Here is a 21,326-nt window from a genome sequence, read left to right as displayed (position 1 = left end):
AGATCTACATAAATATAGTATTGATGAAAGCAATAAAACGAAATTTCAATTTTTAACAAATTCTAGGGACATATTTTGTTTCTTTCTTACGAAATAATTGTCTACTCAAGGAGGTGAGACATTTTTAGTGTGAAGAAAATCCATAAAAATAAGAAATTATATTAAAATAAATTGAAATAATCAAAGTATCGAACTCATCCAAGGAGCTGTGGTGGTCTTGTCAGTAGGGCATCTGACAACCATGCGGGAGATCCGGATTCGATTCCTGGATTTGGTTGCAATTTTTCCGGCTTTGTCGATGCATAAATATCCCCGATAATTCACATCTGGATTGTCTCACTGTTGTTACCAACAAAACATTTTACTAGTTAAGCTTATTGTCGTTTCAATTCAGAAATTCAAACATGCTGCAGGAAGGCGGACTGGTGTCTGCCTAGCCTTTGTCTATACATTAGCTGCTTTTAATGAACCTAGAACTTTCTTTAGTTAATGCTCATTGTTCACACAAAAAAATACATATTCATTGAACATTGTTGCAGCTGAGATACAAAACAACTTGTTTGCTCTTCAAAATCATAGTAGTTGCCGTTATATATTATTTTCAAGGCATTCAACGCATGTTTGAAATGCTGTGCTTTTCTCCGTGCTGCATGGGAATAATAATTCAAATTATTATTATTAGTAGTAGTAGTAGTAGTATTGTCGCAGGTCCTTGACAGTGATAAATTGGTCACTTTTATTTTTTCCACAGCATTTTTTACAATATTTCAAAAGCTCAAGGGGGGTTAAACCCCGTAAACCCCCCCTTGCTTATGCCATTGCCCCTTCTACACTTGTTACGATATTTTACAGTTGAATTCTAAAATTTGGTTGAATGTACAGCATTACTACACCGATTTTTTAAATAACAAAATGTTGGTCATAAAACTTCTATCAAACATCTTGGCAAAACAGTCTTCTGTTTTCACGCTTTCAAGACTGGAGTCTGCTATTTCTCATAAGTAGCTCTTCAATTGTCCTTGCAACGTGGGACCAACACGTTGTAGCAGCTCCTAAAAATTCTATTAGAAAACAATATAGAGTATATATACACAGAGTGATTCACATGAAACTAACACATTTCTTTTTCATTTTATTTCAACAGAAATACATCGTAATGCTCCATGTTAGTTTCAGATAATGTTGGTCACCTGGGACATACATATCTTCTACACAGGAATCTGGTAGCTGTCATCATCATATTGCCTCACTCCTTGTAATGATGTAGTACACACAATGAATTTTCATGGTGGTTGTTGGGCAAATAAACGACAGATCACATTAATATGATTTGGGGGTTTCATTTCACTTGTGAATTTTCATTTACTAGCAATTTATACTGTTATAAAGGCTCCACTGGGACCTTGAAGCGCCATTTTCAATATTTCCTCGAATTTCAAAAAATCGCTATGATATTCCAAATTCTGAATATTACATCTTAGAATTCCTTCTAGAGCAGCAGTTCTTGAACTTTCCTAGACCGTGGATCCCCTTCAGAGATCACTCAGTAGATAGACCATAGATTTGTATAATTTTTGTTCTCGCATAATTCATTCTTAGCATTAAAGAGTAAATGCTCTTGTCTTAGTATTTTTCCGAACATTTGTGGAACACTGGGAGGGTTTCGTGGACCCCTTGAGAGTCCTGGGTCCTCGGATCACAGTTGAAGAACCGCTGTTCTAGAGCATTCACATGAATCTTTGTGTGGTTTGCCTTCTCGGTTGTCTAGATATTCACAATAGTTTTTTTTGGCTACGCAAGCCTATTTTCCATCACAGATATCTGGACAACAGAGGAAGCGAGACACACAAACATTCACATGAATGCCCTAGAAGGAATTCTAGGCAGACGTAATATTCAGAATTTGGAATATCGTAGCGATTTTTTGAAATGGCAGGAATCTTTTAATATGGCTTGGCTGTATCAGACCAAAGGTTCAGTACAACCTTAACTATTAGGCCAGCTTTTACTCAAACAAAGAAGAAAGTTCCACAATTTGAAACCAGATCCCGGGTTCGATACCCAGTGGAGGAACACAGTGGTTCAGATCCCACTTTAAACTGTAGGTCCAGTCCCAATTAGCCGATCTGCACATAAAAGTGGATTTAAAACTCAACTTTGAAACAAACATGTAAGTCTAGTATAGAATGCAACAATATATATATATTTTTTTTTTGGAAATATACACAAAACAAGTGTGTTCAGTATTTTATCGTGTGCATCACAGGGGAAGACAAAGGTCGAATTTGTTTGTTGGCACTAAATTTTGTTAAATGCACTAATTAAACCTTTCTGAGGATCAACAGTAGAAAAAAATATGCTGAAAGAAAGTGACATGGAAAACATGGTTAGTTGTGATGTAGAACATTGAAGAAGAGCCCTTGGTTCTTATGCTTCAATTAATGCAGATGACACAGGTGAAAAAATGTTTCATGCAGCATAACACCTCTGAAACTAGCATTTAAAGTTCATTAGAAAATCTCACCAGATGTTTTCCAAATATTTTATAAATAATTTCGAAATCAAAAAGGTTGAGTATACAAGAGACTTAGGGGTAATATTTTTGACTCTTGTCTCAATTTCAACTTGCATGTTTTACAAGCTGTTAAAAAAGTTAGAGCTATTCTGAGGAACGTAATAGGTACATAGTCACATCTAAAGTGCATATCTCTAATTGTAATGTTATTCAAACTAAACGTTATACAGTACCAATATTAGAATTTGCAACTGTTATTTTGAACTAGAATTGCACTGGTAATACCCAACTCTTAGAGTGTGTACAGAAAACGCTAGTTTAATTTATTTTCAATTTAAATTATTTCGTCTCTCAGGATGGCATGGGTTCGAGTCCACCTGGGTTCAGTCTCTGGCTTCTTGGCCTGTGTATAGGACCAGTGGCAACCCACCATCGTGAGGAAATTGGGGAGCTTTGAGTGAGTAGCGTAACCCAGTCTCGGAACTCTCCTTTAACGACTCAGGGTTCGATGTGCTGACCCAATTATCGATTGAAGATCTCCACACCTCTATGTAGGATTGTGGGAGGGAGACTGGCAGTCGGGAGATAGGCCAAGGCCCTTCAAGGGCCGTCGAGCCACGGGTTATTTATTATAACTATGAAAATATATTACATAGATTGAACCTCAAGTTATTATCAGATAGAAGAAGTTAACTTGAAATCACCTTTATAGATAATATTTTTAATAGCAAAATATATTGTCCCAATATTCTTATGAAGATAGACCTAAAAATCCCAGTATATGATGTTAGAATTTATAGAGCAGTAACAGAAATGCATAAAGAAAAATGGGAAGAAATAATTTTTACATAATATAATATCTCAATATAATTTCACCAAGAAAAATGAATGTACACACATTTTGCTTGGATTTTCTGTTCTATGACATGTCTTTAGGATTAGACTAGGATTAGACTATTTTATATTACTGACCAGATTTTTGTATTTTTCTTGTCCTTGTCAAATATTTTGTATTTTATTCTTACGCTCATTTTCTCTTTTACTTTATGATATTTGATTATGATTGATTGATTGATTTAGTTTATTTTACTTCACGTTTTGTGCCTCTTAGCTAATTTGCGAAGATGGGGATGAGTCATGAAATTGATGAATGGACATTCACAAACAACAAAGCCCGAGCGGGATTCGTACCCGGGACCCTTGGCATTGCAGCGTGATGTGCTAACCACTCGGCCACAGGGTCTGGCAATATTTGATTATGAGTGTGTGTGTAATAGTGTTGTACTCTGGAATTTTCTGCATACTGCACTATAAATACTGTTTGAGATAAATCAATTTTACACTGGCCTGGTAGTGATCACACTATAATCTTGTCTTGGATTTGGGGTGTGATTATTGAAGTGGTGTAATTTTAGTGGGCGGGGACATGTTTTAAAAATAAATCTCTCTTGGAGATTTATGTTGACTGGCAGTGACATCGAGTTCTCGAGAAGTGTCTTAGAAAATTTCCCTTCTTCTAATCTTACTTTGGTCTCATAAAGCAGTTACAAAAATTATATATGCAGACACACAATAGTAATAAAATCCCTATGCTCAGGAATTGTCCATATGTTTAGCAATGCTAGATTTTATATATTATGCCTCCCACATGATGTAGTGCTGTCTTGTAATCAAGAGGTCCCTAATTCGATACCTGGTGGAGACATAGTCTTAGATGTAACCTTGCGGGGGCAACTGCACACTCGCCCCCAATTAAATTTCCAGTTCTTTTTTTTTAAGTTTGCACGTTGTGGACAATTTTATCTAACATTCTGGAATCTGAAGGTCATGTTGTGCCCAATCCAAAGTTAGCCTAAAGTTACGCTGCTGCAAATAGTTGTTTGGGTCCTCTTTAAACTGTAATTCAGTCCTGATTAGTCTATCTGTGTATAAAAGGACTCAAACATAAATAAACTTATTTGACATATTAGGTTGCACTATTATTATTTAGCCATTCAGGTGCTGAGGAAATACTTAGTTCTACATTTGCTGTTGTTTGATCTCTGCATAGAAACCACCTTGTTTGCTTCAAATTCCTTCAATCCAAAATGTTGATTATTTATTGTTAACTTCGTGGAAAGTATGTGTGTGCATTTGTAAACAAACTGAATACAAAAATGAAAACTATAAATTTTGGAAATATAATTTTAGTAAACTCCAATAAAAATGAGTTCTTAATTGCATCTTGTGCTGTGCTGGTCTAGACAATAGGACATCTGACTGTAACATGAGAGATCAGTGTTTGATACCCAGTGGAGGGACATACATAGTGGTTCGGATCTCACTTTAAACTGTAGGTCCAGTCCCGATTAGGCTATCTGCATAAAGTGGACTTATAACAAACTTCAAATGGGAGGCCCAAGTTTGATTCCCAGGGTGGGTGTTCCAAGGTCAGTATTTTCCCTACCTTGTCCCTGCGTTAAGCAGTTCCGAGGTTCAACTAGCCTGAAAGAAATGGGTACCTGACGATAAAGGTGGCTGAAGCATGGTGCTGATCACATCAGCTTCAAAATGACTGAGATCGATAATGTGTGGGGCCCTATCCCATCCCCTAAATGTGCCTTCCTGGCACGGTGCAATATACAGGGTTTGTCCAATAAGTATCGGGACTGAAGTAATAAATAGAAATTATTGAAGATATATGTACAGTGTGTTAATATTATTCAAAATATGACCCTCCTCATCAATACACCGCTGCCAGCACTTTTTCCACTCTTCATACGCCCCCTGGAAGTCGGCAACCGCAAGGCTGCTCAGGCACCCCGTCGAAGCCACTTCGACCGCCTCAATTGTCCCGAAACGATGTCCCTTCAGGTTCCTTTTGATCCAAGGGAACAAAAATAAATCGGGGGGAGCCATATCTGGACTGTAGGGAATTGTGCACAATGTTTGGCCAGTGCCTTCCTCACAATTAGCGACGTGTGACTTGGCACATTGTTGTGATGCAGCAGACAGGAATCAGCGATGCAGTGGACCCTAATCATCATCGGTCACAATTGAATGCACAGTGGATTTCAGTAAATTTAACTCCTGTGCTTTCAAACGAACACTTAACTGGCAATCACTGTTCAGAAGTTCTCACATTTTCAACGTTTCAGATCGATGTTGAATGTCTAGCGCGTTGTTCGTCTTCGACGTCTTCCCGGCCATCTTTGAATTTTTTATGCCACTTAAAAACACGCATTCTGGATAGGGCTTTCCTTGTAAGCCTCAAGGATCATATCAAAAGTCTCCGTAGCAGATTTGTTCAGTTTAACGCAAAATTTGATGGCACAACGCTGCTCGATGGTTTCCTCCATCTTGACTTTCGACGTGAGCACTAAACACACTTTCACTTCAGGCGCGACCTACAGACTCCCAAGGCTCGGAGGCAACTGGGCTGGGTCTCCTAGCTCACATGACACCCCGCAACACCAATTCCACCCACAGAGACTGCCCTCCATCCGTTCTCATTGGCCGGACAAAATCAATCCCGATACTTATTGGACAAACCCTGTACATGGGAAACTTTACCTTACCAACTTAACTGCATCTTGTATGATATTCTCCTGACCGATAATAAATTAGGAGCATATCTGATAATCGGTTAGGATAACATTTTATAAAATGAGAATAATGAATAATGTGTCTGGCTTCAAATTAACAATGATAAAAGGATGGGCTTTCTTTCTGGTAACAATAATCTGACATGTAGCATTATGTTTTTATTTATATATTTTTCAAAATCCACACAGCCACCTCCAAACGACCTCCAATGTATGATGGCTCCACCTGCTATGTACTCACCTTGATCGTGTCTTAATTTTTATGGCCTCAATAATGAAGTTTCGTTTCTTTCTCTCCCTTGAAAATTCACTCTCCTTGATCTTCAAGAACATTTGACACAAACGCGTAGAAGATGAACAAAAATGAAAGAATTCAGGCTAATAACAAGTGAAAGTAACACAGGTTTCATAGCTATGTATTCTCAAAGTTTTGGGGACCTACATTATCTGCTGTATTACATGTGCCGTGCGTCCGGGGAAACTGTGAGTCCTGATAAACCACTTTATCATCATTATTACTATTATTATATTATGTTTAATGTTTGAGCATGTTATACAACAGAAGCTCAAGTTTATCTGTGCAAAAGAACATCATTAGGTGCTCATCTTCATAAATTTGTCTTTCCACTGCTCGTCATTGATAAATTAATTTAGAACTGCATGGATTTACGTAGAAGACACAGGAAGAAGAAATGTTAACAAACCAATTATGCCTTTTTTCTTCTTTTATCAAGAGCAGTACACAGTATAACAAACTCTTAGTGCTTCATAACATTGCCTTATTATTCTACTATTATTTGCATTTTTGTTCACCCTTTGCTTATATATTATTATTTTTTGGTTTAACCAGAATTACACAAAACATACGACTGCTGACAGGCTCTAGAACACATATATACAATTCTAGCTAAAGGAAGACCAGCTTTTCTTATTTTTCACAATAAATCTGAACATATTTAACCCATATTATATTTATATATATATATGTATATCACAACATTCCTCTGTTACCGCCTCGAAGTAACTTGAGAACTAATATAACAACTATTCATAGTGCATACGTGGACAGTTTTAAACAAACATCATTCGTTATATTGTTTTGAGAACAAATTCAAAATTATAGTTAAGTAAAAAATCAAGCGTTTTTTTATATTATTTTTACACATATTGCTCCCAGTGGCAATATAATTTGTGTGTGTATATATAGTAATGATATTAATATTTAATAACATACTCCATACTCTTACTATGTAAGATCCGCTTGCAACAATCACAAAGTTTATTCCTATTATTCCATAGCACCATCAACAATAGTCAAAGAGAGAAAACAACAATTTACAAACTCATATTTATATATATATGTATGTGTGTGTATATATGTATATCTAATTTTCATCAAGACTTCTTTTTTTTTTTAATAGAATAAAGTGATTGCCACCAACTTTACGTAGAAACAATATTCTTTTTTTTTAACATGTAGATTCTCAGTTTTAGAGACAAAATTTCATGTTTTCTAAAAATCTACTTTGTTCGTTTAATAGCTGACAGTCAGTTTGCAGAATGCTGATGTTCTTCATAACAGACATGAAAGGAAATCAACTAAAGAAAGTTATTGTATAAATTAAAAAATATACCAGAAATACTGTTGTTTTTTGGCACTCCGTCCATTGTACGGGAGAGAGAGAGAAAAAAAGGGTGAGCACTTCGTTCCATTTACAGTAAAAACGTTTTTCTTATTCATTTAAAACATTTAGTGACGTTGTTTAATTTCATTCTAGTGTCACTGACTCACACGGCGCTAGTGGTTTTGAGTAAAAGCGATTTTTTTTTAAAAATCTTCATTACTCACTTTTTGTTTTGGTTTCATAGATGAAAAGGAAAAGAAAAATATGTAAAAATTCCTGATGATACATACGAGTATTGTTTTTCTTAAATCCTCACACTCACGCACACTGATAACTGGTTCCCTTGCAACGCTATAGAAATTCCAGCACTTGTGATGTCATGACCAGTGTTAAAGGGGGTGAATTGGGGTTAACAAAACCTAAAGATTCATCCACAACTTTGTTGGTTGATTGGCTAGTTATTAACTACTGGATTAGTATTCTCCTCTTCTATTTATCTCAACAATTTACGTGACACAGTTCACAAAGAACACCACAACTAAATCACACCACTCTGCTTCTGAACGAAGCTAGTTTTTATTTTCATGTCAAGACATGATTTTGTAGGAAACTATGCAGTGGCCGTGGTATATAAGTACTGTTCATGGATTGTCGCTTATTTAAGAACTATGTCTGGATCAGCGATTCAACTCTGGAGTTTAATCAAGCGAGAACTATATTAATACAACTTTCCTCATACACTGTCGACACTAGCAAACCTTTCGCCCGAATGATCGCAGACGTGGACGTGACGGTGTCTTGGTCCGTGTCCAGCTTCCTCCCTTCGTCGTTTCCTTTTCCGGTGGCACCAGATGCATAGTCCAATGAAGAGTACCCATGCCACGCCCAGGCCAACGCCCAGGAGCATGAAAGGATTTATTTGAGGATCCTGCATGCCTTTAAATGAAAGAAAAAAAATATTAGGTATTGATTATGACATTGTTTTTCAAGCACGACATATCATTTGCAACCAGAAAATCCACTAAAGACATACAAAAGTGGTTGCAAAATAACCAAAATAGATTTGTATTGTTAAGAATGTAATGAAGTCGACAATTAACTGCAAAGAGTAATGCAATGAACATTGTCAGCAATGCCTACAGAACTGAAAATATTGTTATTGGTACAGTCATGGATCCAGATGTTACAGTTTCAAGGGACGAATTTCAGTAGGGTATCTCACTTCACTGACAATTAATTCCAACCTACACTTGTACTCTTGTATATGAACAATATACAGTACTGCAAACAGGAACAAAGCTGACTTTTAACGTATTGTTTTTCAAAAATTGGGGTCCAGGGCTGGATACACATAGATGGTTATTATTGTATACTGTTATCATAATTTCTCCCATTGTCATCGTAAAGTGAACAAGATGAGTAGAGTGAAAAAGTGGAGACAAACTATATTCTCTTAAGGGATGTCATGTTCGATTCCCTTCTGAGGCATATTGCACCCTGGATCTGATCCAAATTTTAAATATAGGTTCAGTTCCGATCAGCCAGTCATGAGCATAAAATTGACTTTAATCAAGCTTTAAAGAAATGTTCTCGAGCCTGTTAAATTTGATAATAAAAGACCGAACATTTGAGTCTTCAAAAATATTAGGTATAAAAATATATCCAAATTGTGCCAGTTGGGATTTCCCTATCACCCTCCCCATGATCCGCCACCTGCATTGACAGTCAATATAGTACATAATCAACCATTGTCCAAATACTATTAAAACTACTATGAATTATTTGATCGTTATGTGTTCTGTTAAGTAATGGAGGCAATTTGGATACACATCACCAACAATTGGTACATACAAATTACGATCTTCGTATCAATATGTAAAGCTTCTATTCATACTAATAGTTAGAGCTCTGGCACTTGGTGTGAGTGGTCCTGGACTAGATTCTTGGAGGAAGTTTCAAAATTTCAGTGTTAAGGCTCGGCTGGACCATTGGCCTGTGCCAGTGAAGCCATTTTCGAAATTTCCTTTTCTTTCGACAGCCATGATATTTCAGAATGTGAAAAATTACACATGTTTAGAATTCCTTCTAGAGCATTCACGTGAAACTTCGTGTGGTTTTCTGTCACTGTTGTCTAGATATTTGCGATAGTTTTATAGACAACTAATAGTTTTTCTTGTATGTACGCATTGCTTGCATTGTAGAATTATTTTCCTGTAGTTTACGGTTATTACAAGCATAAGAAAACAGTTTTTCGTCGTGACGTTTCAGGAGAACACACACTCCCTTCATCAGGTCTTTAGTCAAAATGAAAATAAATGTCTGATGAAGGGAGCGTGTGTTCTCCTGAAACGTCACAACGAAAAACTGTTTTCTTATGCTTGTAATAACCATAAACTACAGGAAAATAAATCTAGACAACTGCAAACGCAATCCACAGATGATTTAAGTGAATGCTCTTAACGTCTAATAGGTCAATCTGCACAATTTAGACGAGAAAATGCTGTTTCATGTTACTTCAGTGTCATAATTTTGAATTAATATTTGCTCAATAACTATTGGCAATTTGTTTAAAGTGCATTCATTGTTCATTGATGACAGTGTTTATTGCACGAGTTTTAGTTTTCTTTACTTGACAAATCAAGAAGGCTTCTGTTAAAATGTCACCCTAGAGGTGATTTTTGTTTGCAGATTAGTCAGAACTATCTCTATATATTTACAAGAAAGCTTAGCATTCTACATTATGCCAGTAAACATTATAAACAATACACTTCATCATATCAATTAAATAATCATAAATTCTATTTGTAACATTTTCTTTCAATAAAATAATCCACAAACCAGTTCAAGTAGATCTAAGACTGAATTGAATATTCTTATGTAGAATTGTAAACCTTGTGAAGCAAGTAATTATTTGTAACATGAGTTCATTCATTTTATAATCAGGAAATCTGATAGTGCTTTTTGAAAATATTCAACATTAAAAGCTAATATATTATATGACCATTAACTAATGAAATTAAGGAAATAAATGACCATCAGCTGAATGATTTAGTTTTATACTGAAAAAATTCCCAATTCTCAATTTCTTTATATTAACTTACAGTGCATTGTGTTCTATGCACTTATAATACTTATTGTACTTTGGTTAGCTATAGTTAAAAAACAATATGGTCTCGTAAAAATGAGATGTAAAGTACACGTACTTGTTACATGACAAAAACACTTTGGTTTAAAGAAAGTAGCGATACATCAATTCAAAAAACACAAACATGCTTGATATGTACATGCATTGAATTATCACCTTCACTTACACAAATTGCAATTCGAAGCAAACAGCAGCAATACCTAAAGCATATGATACCATACACAATATAAATTTGGAACTGTGTTTGGTATACATACTGAGAACATTCTGTAAAATGTCAAAAATGGAACTGGCACAATTGCTTTTCTTCAACTGAAGGTTACTGAAACTGGTTTAGCTATTAGAATAGCCTATTGGCACACAATAAAAGGATTTTATGTTAATAATAAGATAATGGTTCTGCACTGTGGCTGTGCAGTCTAAGGTGCAAGATTTAGGTTCTGGCTGCAGGATGCATGCAGGTTCGAGTCTCCTGGGGAAGCGATACAACTTTTCGGCCTGTTTTTGGTATCCGTGGCGAGCCATCATTGTGAGGAAATTGGGGAGCTACGAATGAGTATGAATGGAAAACTACAACAATGACTGAGGGTTTGTTATGCTGAGCACACGTCAGCCCATAACCGATTGGATGATCTTCCAACTCGGCAGGTGGGAGTGAGGTCGGTAGGTAGACCCTGGCCTTTACAGGCTGTTGTACCATGGGTTATTATTAATATTATTTGCTTGAATTGGAAACCAATATTCTCTCAGTTTTTTTTTAATAGTTAAATTTGAATTCCTGCTTGCTTGATCAAATAGGAAATGCAATTGATTGAAATTCTGTAATTTCTATTCCTCAATTGAATGAGGATGAACAAATTCTCATGTTTTATATCAGTGCTCGAAGTGAGGGGATATGCCGGGATATGGGGAGCCCCCCCCCCTTGCTAGCAACTTTTTTGCAAAGCATTCCCACCCCAACTGCCATTTTCACCATGCAAAACCACAGGAGCATCCCCATACTAGGGACGTTCAATATATAAGTTTCTCTGTGCTATAAAATATTGTATAAAGCAATGCCATTAAAAAGAAGCACATTGTTGAAAAGCGCAATTCTTCGTCTACAAGGAACAACAATCGATTCGTTATCAGACGTGAAGGCGCATGCGCTCAAGGGCGAAAAGTAAATGCTTCTTCAGAAAATGCGGGATCGCGTCATAAGGAGTTCAGAAGCATGGATGCTAAGGGCGTTCTGCTTATGGACTTTTTGGAATGAAGAAGAACAATTAATGCTGACCGTTATTGTCAAACATTGGATAAACTGAAAAACGCAATTCGACATAAGCGACCAGGTCTCCTGTCAGCTGGTGTCATTCTTCTTGACGATAACGCTCGCCCCACTCAGCAGTGCAAACACAACAAAAAATTGAAGAATTGGGGTGTGAATGGCTGCCCCACCCTCCATACAGCCCCAATTTAGCACCGAGTGATTTTCATCTTTTTCCGGTGTTAAAGTCTGAATTGCAAGGTTATTGTTTTGAAACAGATGAAGTGAAGCGGAATGTGAGAATAGTGCTCAATAGCCAGAGTCCTGATTTTCTTGCAAAGGGCATGGACAAATTGGTGCAACGGTGGGACAAATGCCTGAATCTCTATGGGATTATGTGGAGAAGTGAGGAAGGATCCTCCTACACATGCATGTACAGTTTTCTAATGTATCTTAAAAATAAAAATGTTTACAGCATACGGAAACTTATATATTGAACGACCCACGTAGCTAACATTTCCCACTGTTTAATATGATCATCCTATAGTTGTCTTGGTAGTGGATGACGTTAAGTGTTCAACCTAGGATCTCGCCACCAAAAGGTTTTCAGCTTGAGTCCCAGCCTGGGTATATTTGTTTCTGTTCTTTCCTAATTTCAACTTGTCATCACTCACCCTGATCATCATCATCATCATAATGTACATCAATCTAATAAAAATACTAGGAAGGATCTCTGTATGTGGATATCTAAAAAGTTATGGCATAACAACCCATGATGGTATGTGCCGGCCTTACTCTGACATCTAAGATGGGAGATCCAACCAGTTACGGAATGATGTGTGTCAGCACAACGAACCCCCAGTTGTGCTTGTAGGTTTCCATGACTGGGTTACACTACTCACTCGTAGCTCCCCAATTTCCTCACATTGATGGGTGGTCACCGGTCTCATACACAGGCTGACATCTCAGGAGAAAAGCTGCTGTGCTTTACACAGGAGGCTCGAACGTGCATGCGTTCCATGGCTGGAGCCCAAAGCTTACGCCATAGACTGCATGGCCACGTGTTGTTCAGTGACGTGAAGGTACAGTCACTGACACTTCTGAGTTGTAACAATTCTGTTTACTTTCAGTGAGATTGTTACAACCCAGAAGTGTCTGTAACTGTACATAGGGAGTTGTCGAGGTAGAATTCCACATATTCTCAATCTCCGCCATGGTGGGAATGTGTAAGCCCCAGAAATACTTATGCAGGAACATCTATAGCACCTAGGATTGAACCTAGGTCTCCTACGTGGCTGTCAGACTGACTACATCACGATGACTCATGCCAAGATAAATCTAATAGAAAATCTTGCCTATACAAGAAATATACTAAATATAATTTTGAAATTGCAAAGAAAAAGAGAGTGGTATCTATTCTACAATTACTGTAAAGAATTGTTGAAATTCCAGTTACGTGAATGTAATGTGAAACTAAGCACACAAGTATTTGCTCGCCAACAAAAGCAATTGAACAAGTTGCAGTGCAATCTTAGCAAGCTACATGCTTACTTACAGACAGTAAAAGCAAATCAAATGGTAAAAACTGATTACTAAGCTGGAATACATTAAAATCTCATTAAAAATATAATCTCATACATTTCTATCCATGTTATGAAATAGGCTTGAAAGTAACAAAAGAAACAAAATAACATAGAGAGGGGTCACTATTAAAAATAACATCAAATGTGCTTAGATTTATTCTGACCACTAGCTCATTTATGTTTACATTGGTGTAAGTTTAATAGTGTTAAATATTTTATGATTTTTTACAATGTAATAAAAATTATAAAATTCACATAATTGACTAATAGTTATACTTTGAAACTTGGGTCATCCACCTGAGTTGTATTGAAACCTTATGCCAAGCCATTCCAGATGCCATTGAATGGAAATTGTTTTAAATTTCAAGTCTTATTCAATAGTACCATCCATTTGTAATATTCAATGCCATGTTTCCTACTTGTGCAATAATACCGCCTCTTCATAGTATTCAATGTCATGTTTTTCTAACATAACATTCGCCAGGGAGTCTCTAAGGTTCATGAAATATATCTAAAGGATATCATCCAAGTTTTATGAAGTAGAAATATCTACAAGAATATTTTGTTGAAATGAATGGTAAAACAAAACACATATTCTTCTATATACACTGTCAAATAATACTTTTAATACATTGTGTTAAGTTATTGCGTATTTCATTTACATGTGCAATGCTAAAAGTACATATTTTTTAGTTTATTCGTTAAGTCATAGGAGAGTTTCACTTATGTGGTAAGGATGTTACAGAAGACATTAAGAAATTAAAGGTTTCATTTGTAAATTATAAAATTTGTGATGACTAGTTACACTAGTGAATTGATTGATTGATTTGCTATATTTTACATCACTTTTTATGCTCTTTTGGCTAATTTGCGAAGATGAGTGATGACATGATGAAATTGATGAACGGACACTCACAATCATCCATACCCATGCCAGTATTCGAATCACTGGTGTAATTTCTATGTGAATTAAGGTAAGGGTTTTTTTTTTCATACTGGCAATTATCTGTATAAGTATTATCATTATTTAGTTTTGCTCTTCTGCCACTTTTTCCTAATCATGAAGATGAGGATGAGTGATGATATGATGAAATTGGTGAAGGAACACTCAAAAAGAGCACCTATGCCCACAATGGGTTTTGAACCATGGGACTTCAGTGGTAAGATTGAAAATGAACCACCCAACATCCTTTGCCACCAATTCAGCCTCCCGGCAACTCAATAATTGTCAATCAGACACCCCTTTCCCTTCTCTCTCTGTCTGTTAGCAATGAGAAACCAAATATCATGAAGTATGCAATGAATGTTCCCTATCAGGTAAAGAAATGTTATCAAAACATTTTCTGAGTGAGAGTGGAATACATTAGCATTTTGGCATAGTTACAGGTATTTTTCAAAATTCAAATTGCTATATCAAAAAGCCAAAATACACCAAGAAGCAGTTGTTGGCTAGAATCGATATGCAGACATTCACTTTTCTTGTAATAAAGGATATTTCAATAAAGTCACAGCATGCTATGACGCCAGGGATCCTGAGTTCAAATCCTGGCCTGGGTGTTCTTTGTGAGTGTCCCTTCATCAATTTCATCATATCATCACTCATCCTCATCTTCATGATTAGCCAAAAGTGGCAGAAATGCAATGTAAAATAAACCGAATCAATCATCAATCAATCAAGAAAATGAAACACTACAGACTAACTAGCTCCATTCACAAGTCCATAGTGTTGACAAAATGCCACACAAATGTAACAGTGCACTATTCGACATGAAACCCTCCTATAGTGCATATTTCTACTTCAAGATTAAACGACAAAATAAAGGTAAGTATTATAAATAATTTAATTTTGTTTTTAGGATTTTTTAACATTAGAAATCATTAGAAAATTCCCAGTAATACGTCAATTTGAATATTTATATGTATACATTAGTTAAAATATTGTTAATTAAATAATTAAATGCACATGATTAGAGTAAAAGCCCATAATAGAAAACAGAAAATTTAGAATAATTTATAACAGAATATAATGTATATTGTCGAATGCTGATGTAAAGTTTGAAGATTCACATGTGGATGAGTAAATGGAGAATTATTCATTTAATTTTGCATGAGTTTCTTTTTGGGATTGGGATAAATAAGTTAGGGTTTTTAATATAATTCACCAAAGTTGTAAAAAAAAAAGAAAGGAAATATCATAAACAAAATTTTACAAAAACTTGTTAATAATTTTGCTTGCAAATAGTAGCAACCTGTAGAAGATAATTAAAACTCAAAGTACAAATGGCCAATAAGTATTGCAAAGATTTGTCAAGTGTGACAATATTTTGGTTCAAAACTGAATGTAGATGAATATGTATCTATTTTAAAATTTTAAATCTGTACGATCTATATTAAGGAACTTCTTGAAGACTAAATTATATTCTAACCACATATTGTTATAGGCAATTAAGACATATTCTCTGACTATTCTCTAAATTTTATTTAATTAAAAGAACTTTGCAGGATGAAAAATTTAATTTGTGATGAAAAATCATTGTAATATTATCTATTTATTTACGTATCTAAAATGAAGTTAGTAGTGAAAATCTAGTGGAGCATAAAAGCATGGGAAGTAACCCATTATTTAGTATTATGGATTTACTTGTTAATATCTGATTATGTCTTACTTATTAAATACTCCAGTAACTTTTTATATCATAGTGTATTTTTCACTTCCTTTGTATTTATTGTTTGATAATCAACTAACCTGCTAATATCAGGACAGGTACATACACAAAGTACAAGTTTATGAATACTTCACTGGAATATTAATTATTATATCATTAGTTTCAGCAAGAGATAGACAGAGCATTTTGGCTTCCACATTTATGCTCTAAAAATTTTTATGTTATAATGAAGGTGATGTGACATTAAATTTGAAAAAATGAAAATAAGAAAAATGAATCGATGAAGAAAAATATAGTGACAAAAAATTAAGATTTTTACTTACTGAAAACAACTGATCTAGTCCTTCTAAAACAACAAAAATACTACTTGTCATAAACAAATATCGTCTCAATTCTTTTAATGCAAAATCTTGAGAGAAATGCTACACTACATGAAAAATTATAGCTATTCTAGATCTAACTACAATCTGAATCAAAATAAAAACCATGTATTGAATTTTTGGAAAAAAATTAATGCGCTCTGAAACATAGAGTTGATGCAGATAATCGCTTGTTGTATATGTTAAGACACACAAGCACTACATATATGCTTTCTTGTACTGGACATTAAGCTTGTGAAGGTGAAGTTACCAAGACATATTGTTCTCATCTTCTTACCTCGGTTATTGTAATTAATACGTTGATAGTCCACCGAGGTGTATCCATTAATCGTTCACATACATACGTTCACCCACATTCATACATATTCATAAACAGACTGGGATTCACTACCAGAATCCACCAACGATAATTTTTTCAACTGTACATTACACGACATTCATTATATTGCAGTTCAGTTTTAACCAATCATCAAAGATCAACTCACTCCTAGGTTTTTTGTAATTTCATGATAACAAATTATCTAACAAGTGACAACTACGGTTGCTATAAAGGTTTAACCACCATGCCCAGAAAAAGACATAACAAACGACTTTTTTTTTTCTTTTTTAATATTTGCTATAAGGGCACATTGTATATCACTGTATTCTTGAGCTTGTTTGTTTTCTGACTATAAGTGTCTTTTATTTTTGGTGTGAAATCCACCATTTCTATTTTTTTAACGTTTATGGCAAAGTAAAGGGTAACAATACCCCATGAAATATTTTTCATGAAAACATTTTTACATTTTTAATTTCGACATAACTCGCCAGCAATAATCTAATATCAACTGTGTAGTAATGTTGAAAACAATTGCAATAGGTCAGTTCACAATCGCGGCTACACTTCGTTCTGCATTCTTGAAGCACTTATCTCTAACATTTTTCTTTTTAATAATTAAATCTTGTTCATTTTTATTCAGAATCATAAATTCGAGGGTCACTTTATTGCATACCGTACACATGTGTACACATGTTTTATTGCTTATCTGTAAGACCACTTTCCCCCGTTGCAAGGCGCAACGCAAATTGCAGATTAAACGATTTGTTTATGTAAACACTCAAAGTAAATTATGATTTTTATTAAAAATTTTGAAGGCACCAATGATTTCTACGAAAGTGCTTCTCTTTGGCATTCGGATCATTCAAACATACAAAGTCACTCACACAAGGTAAAAGGAGTGGTAACATGAGGTCAACTTTTTTTTTTCTGAAAGGTCCGATTTTGGTTACTTTCATGATAACATGTGAAGAAAGCAAGTGCCTAGCAATAGACGAATAGTTGTTATGCACACTTGCAACATCACAGTTGAGGCAATAGCACCACCTATGAAGAACAGAGAAAAAAGACAGAAAAAGTTAAAACTAGGGACAGGAAGTTTTGTGTGTAGCAGAAAGCACATACTAACATCCCTCATATATATTTCCATCTTAATAAGTGTATATCCCCTGATTTGCTTGGAATAGCTTTCTTCAAATATAATTTACGTCAATGTAGTAATATTAAGATGAACTGGTGGCCAATCTAAGCTGGATTTGACATGTAGAATGGTTTCTTAACACACAAAAAATTCTACTTTGTACAAGGAAAATCAACTGCAAGCTATGGTGAGAATTCTTAATCTTTTCAAAGCAAGTCTTGAAAACTGAGTGCATGTACAAAAACACTGGTTGGAAACTAATTCATGCTTGATTGTTTAGTTATTGGAATTCTTATATTAAAACTGAAAGTTCGGAAGTAAAAGAAAAAGAAAGAAAGTGAAGGATGGGTACAAGTCTTGTAACATACATAAAACAAATAAACACTTCGGATTTCTAAATTATATTAGTAATTTTACCATTGCATGCTGTAAGGCACACAAGGCACAGAAGATAGACCCAAATGCAGAACATTTCTAAAAATGTAAAAAACAAAAGAAGAACAGATACATTCAATATAGCTTTTGTACTTCACTGATAAAAGTTGATGTCTGGAAACAGTGGCTGCGATTGGGTGCCAAAACTGGAGGGGGAGGAGGCAGGACAGTTTACTTATTCTTGGTAGAGAAAGCTTAGCATTAACAGGCCATAGTGCGAGGGCAAAGAGTGGGGGTAGGGGGCAACTCCCCCCCTAATCGCCATCACTGCCAGGAAAGTCTTGCTCCTATGACGTTTTATAATTTGACGCATTCATTTACGGAATTTAGTGTTGCCAACTCTTAGAATTTTGGTCATAAATCAGATACATTGTCCAAGATTTCTCCGAACAAGTGCATGGCCATTAATATTGTGTATGCCCGATTCCATGCAATGGTCAATATATTAATATAATTTCTTTAAAGGTACAAATTACAACATAACTGAGAACATAAACTGAAAACAGGAAACATTCAGCAGTGGTTATAATGCAAGGGCAGGGAGAACAGTGATTGAAAGTACAGAAAAGAATCTTATAATACTCATAATATGGAAGCTTTTGTACCTTTTTCCAAAAGATGCATAGGTAAAAGCACAATATATAGGAAAATACATGTAAATGTAAAGAAAGCCATGTGAAAGAATTCTTTTAAAAAAGAAGAAGTTCACTTGAATTAAAGATGCAAAGGAAAAATTAGTTTTCCTTGTTCCACTTACAGTTAGCCTCATCTGATCTGTCTTCGTAACCACAATTAGCTACCTTGTTGCATTTGAGCTTTTCTGATATACAAAATTCATTCTTGTCACAATGGAATTCGTCACAACCAGGACCGTCCTTTATTTCTGTCCAAACTGCTCTGAAGCCCTTCTCTCCGACAGCTTTATCCGCTATGATGAAACTGGAAAGAAAAATTGTGCAGGTAACTTGTATTAAGTGCAAGGAATATCAACAGCTGAAACACAGGTGCACATTTCTTAATGCTGATAATAATAATAACCTGTGGTGCAACCTACAGACTGCCGGTCTCACCCCCACCTGCCCGAGGTGGGAGATCATCCAACCGGTACAGGGTGACGTGTGGTCACCACGACGGACCCCCAGTCGTCATTGTAGGTTTACCATGACCGGGTAACACTACTCATTCGTAGCTCCCCAATTACTTCATGGTAGAGTGTGGCAACCAGTCCCATACACAGGCTGAAATCCCAGGAGACTCGAACCTGCGTGCGTCCCCTAGCCAGGGCCCAAAGCATAATGCCTTAGACAACATGGTCATGGCGTGGGACTTCTTAATGCTGATGGATACAGCAAATACACTATACACTGTTCCAGGAATCTCTGGAGCAAACAAATGAAAACATGTAGCAAGTAGTGACTTGGGACAGCTCGACCAATGAACACGTGGGAGGGGATAAGATTACATAGGGGCGAAACACAACTGCAGCTACCATCTGTTTGCAGCAACACTCACTGCTTTGCTCCACCCACTTGCTTTCTCCCCTTCTCTGCCATTATGTGTGACCTTGCTCCACTGATTTCAGAGACAGAGTATAGAAACTGTAATATAAACTTCGAAATTTGCAGCTAAATTACTTTATCTACAGGGTTAGAGTCAATTTTTTTGCTTGCAGGTTGAGAGATTTGCGTAAAAACAAATTCCTATAGGCAAGAAAATCCACTTTATTTTTTGTGAAAGATAAATGAACATTAATATTAACAATAACTTTAAGAATATAATATCAAACTGAATTACAAGTCATTCATCACACCAGTGCTCAAAGTGGAAGGGGGAGAGGGATGCCATCCTCAGTTAAGAAAATTTTCATAAATCTTCCTCCCAGCTAGAATACTTTTCATAAGCATCTTCCCACTACAGCATTATCTCCATAAAGCCTCCTGCCAGCTTGGAATTTTCATTTTACTGTCTCACACAGATATATTTTAAGACAGACACATTCCTAAGAATACATTATTTCCTCCATGGAGTATAATTTAGGAGATTAGGTTCCCTACATATGATTTTCTTATTTTAGGATTTTAATGCAAGAATGAAGAAAAAAAAGCATTTCGATGTAATTATTATTGTGTCATAACTTGAGTACGACTTACCTTATCCTCATCGTATTTCCCTCGGATGTAAACTGGGATAAATTAACAGGCAAATCGCTCCCACAAAGTTCCAGAGGAGTTTTCTCTGCTGAAGGCCACACACGAACGGTCGCTGCTGAACACCCACGACCTGAAACACACAGTAATCACAACTTAGGGAATATAATATTATTTGTATGCAATACAAAACTTAATGTCTATTAGAAACTCTATCATACATCAGAACCAGCTCCAGGAAAGGGGACAATAGGGCCACTTACCCCAGCCTCAGCAGTGTGTCCAAGGAGGGTAGGAAACTTAAGAGAAAATTTAAAAAATATGAGCCTTTTTGACACATTTCAAAACATTTCTGAAAACATGCTTTAATCAAGGTGCTAGATCAAAAATGTATTTGAAATACAGTAAAACCTCCTTAATCCGGACTAATGGGGGGATAAGTTGACCGGTTTAACGAAAGTCTGGATTAACTGAAATAACCTAAAAGAACAGTAGAAAGTGCATTAAAACTTCGTTTATAGCAACAAAACACGTTTATTATGG

At 35.7% G+C, this 21,326-nt stretch overlaps 1 protein-coding gene across 1 annotated transcript in view; it reads right to left on the bottom strand.

Annotated features, from left to right (window-relative positions):
* Positions 1-6,408: 6,408 nt before the first annotated feature.
* LOC146003648 (dorsal-ventral patterning tolloid-like protein 1) overlaps positions 6,409-21,326 on the bottom strand; it is a 596,739-nt gene continuing 581,821 nt past the window's right edge. Inside the window, exons 14-16 of the mRNA XM_083141997.1 lie at positions 20,787-20,916; positions 19,394-19,575; positions 6,409-8,660 (exon numbers count right to left, since the gene is read on the bottom strand). Coding sequence (XP_082998123.1) covers positions 8,458-8,660; positions 19,394-19,575; positions 20,787-20,916 — 515 coding nt within the window. The 3' untranslated portion in view covers positions 6,409-8,457. The remainder of the gene's footprint in view (positions 8,661-19,393; positions 19,576-20,786; positions 20,917-21,326) is intronic.

This window comes from Lepisma saccharinum, chromosome 20, assembly GCF_977018435.1.
Source record: "Lepisma saccharinum chromosome 20, izLepSacc3.1, whole genome shotgun sequence".
Classification (NCBI taxonomy): domain Eukaryota; kingdom Metazoa; phylum Arthropoda; class Insecta; order Zygentoma; family Lepismatidae; genus Lepisma; species Lepisma saccharinum.
Note: the sequence above shows the minus strand (reverse complement) of the source record. Positions and strands in the feature narration are given on the sequence as shown.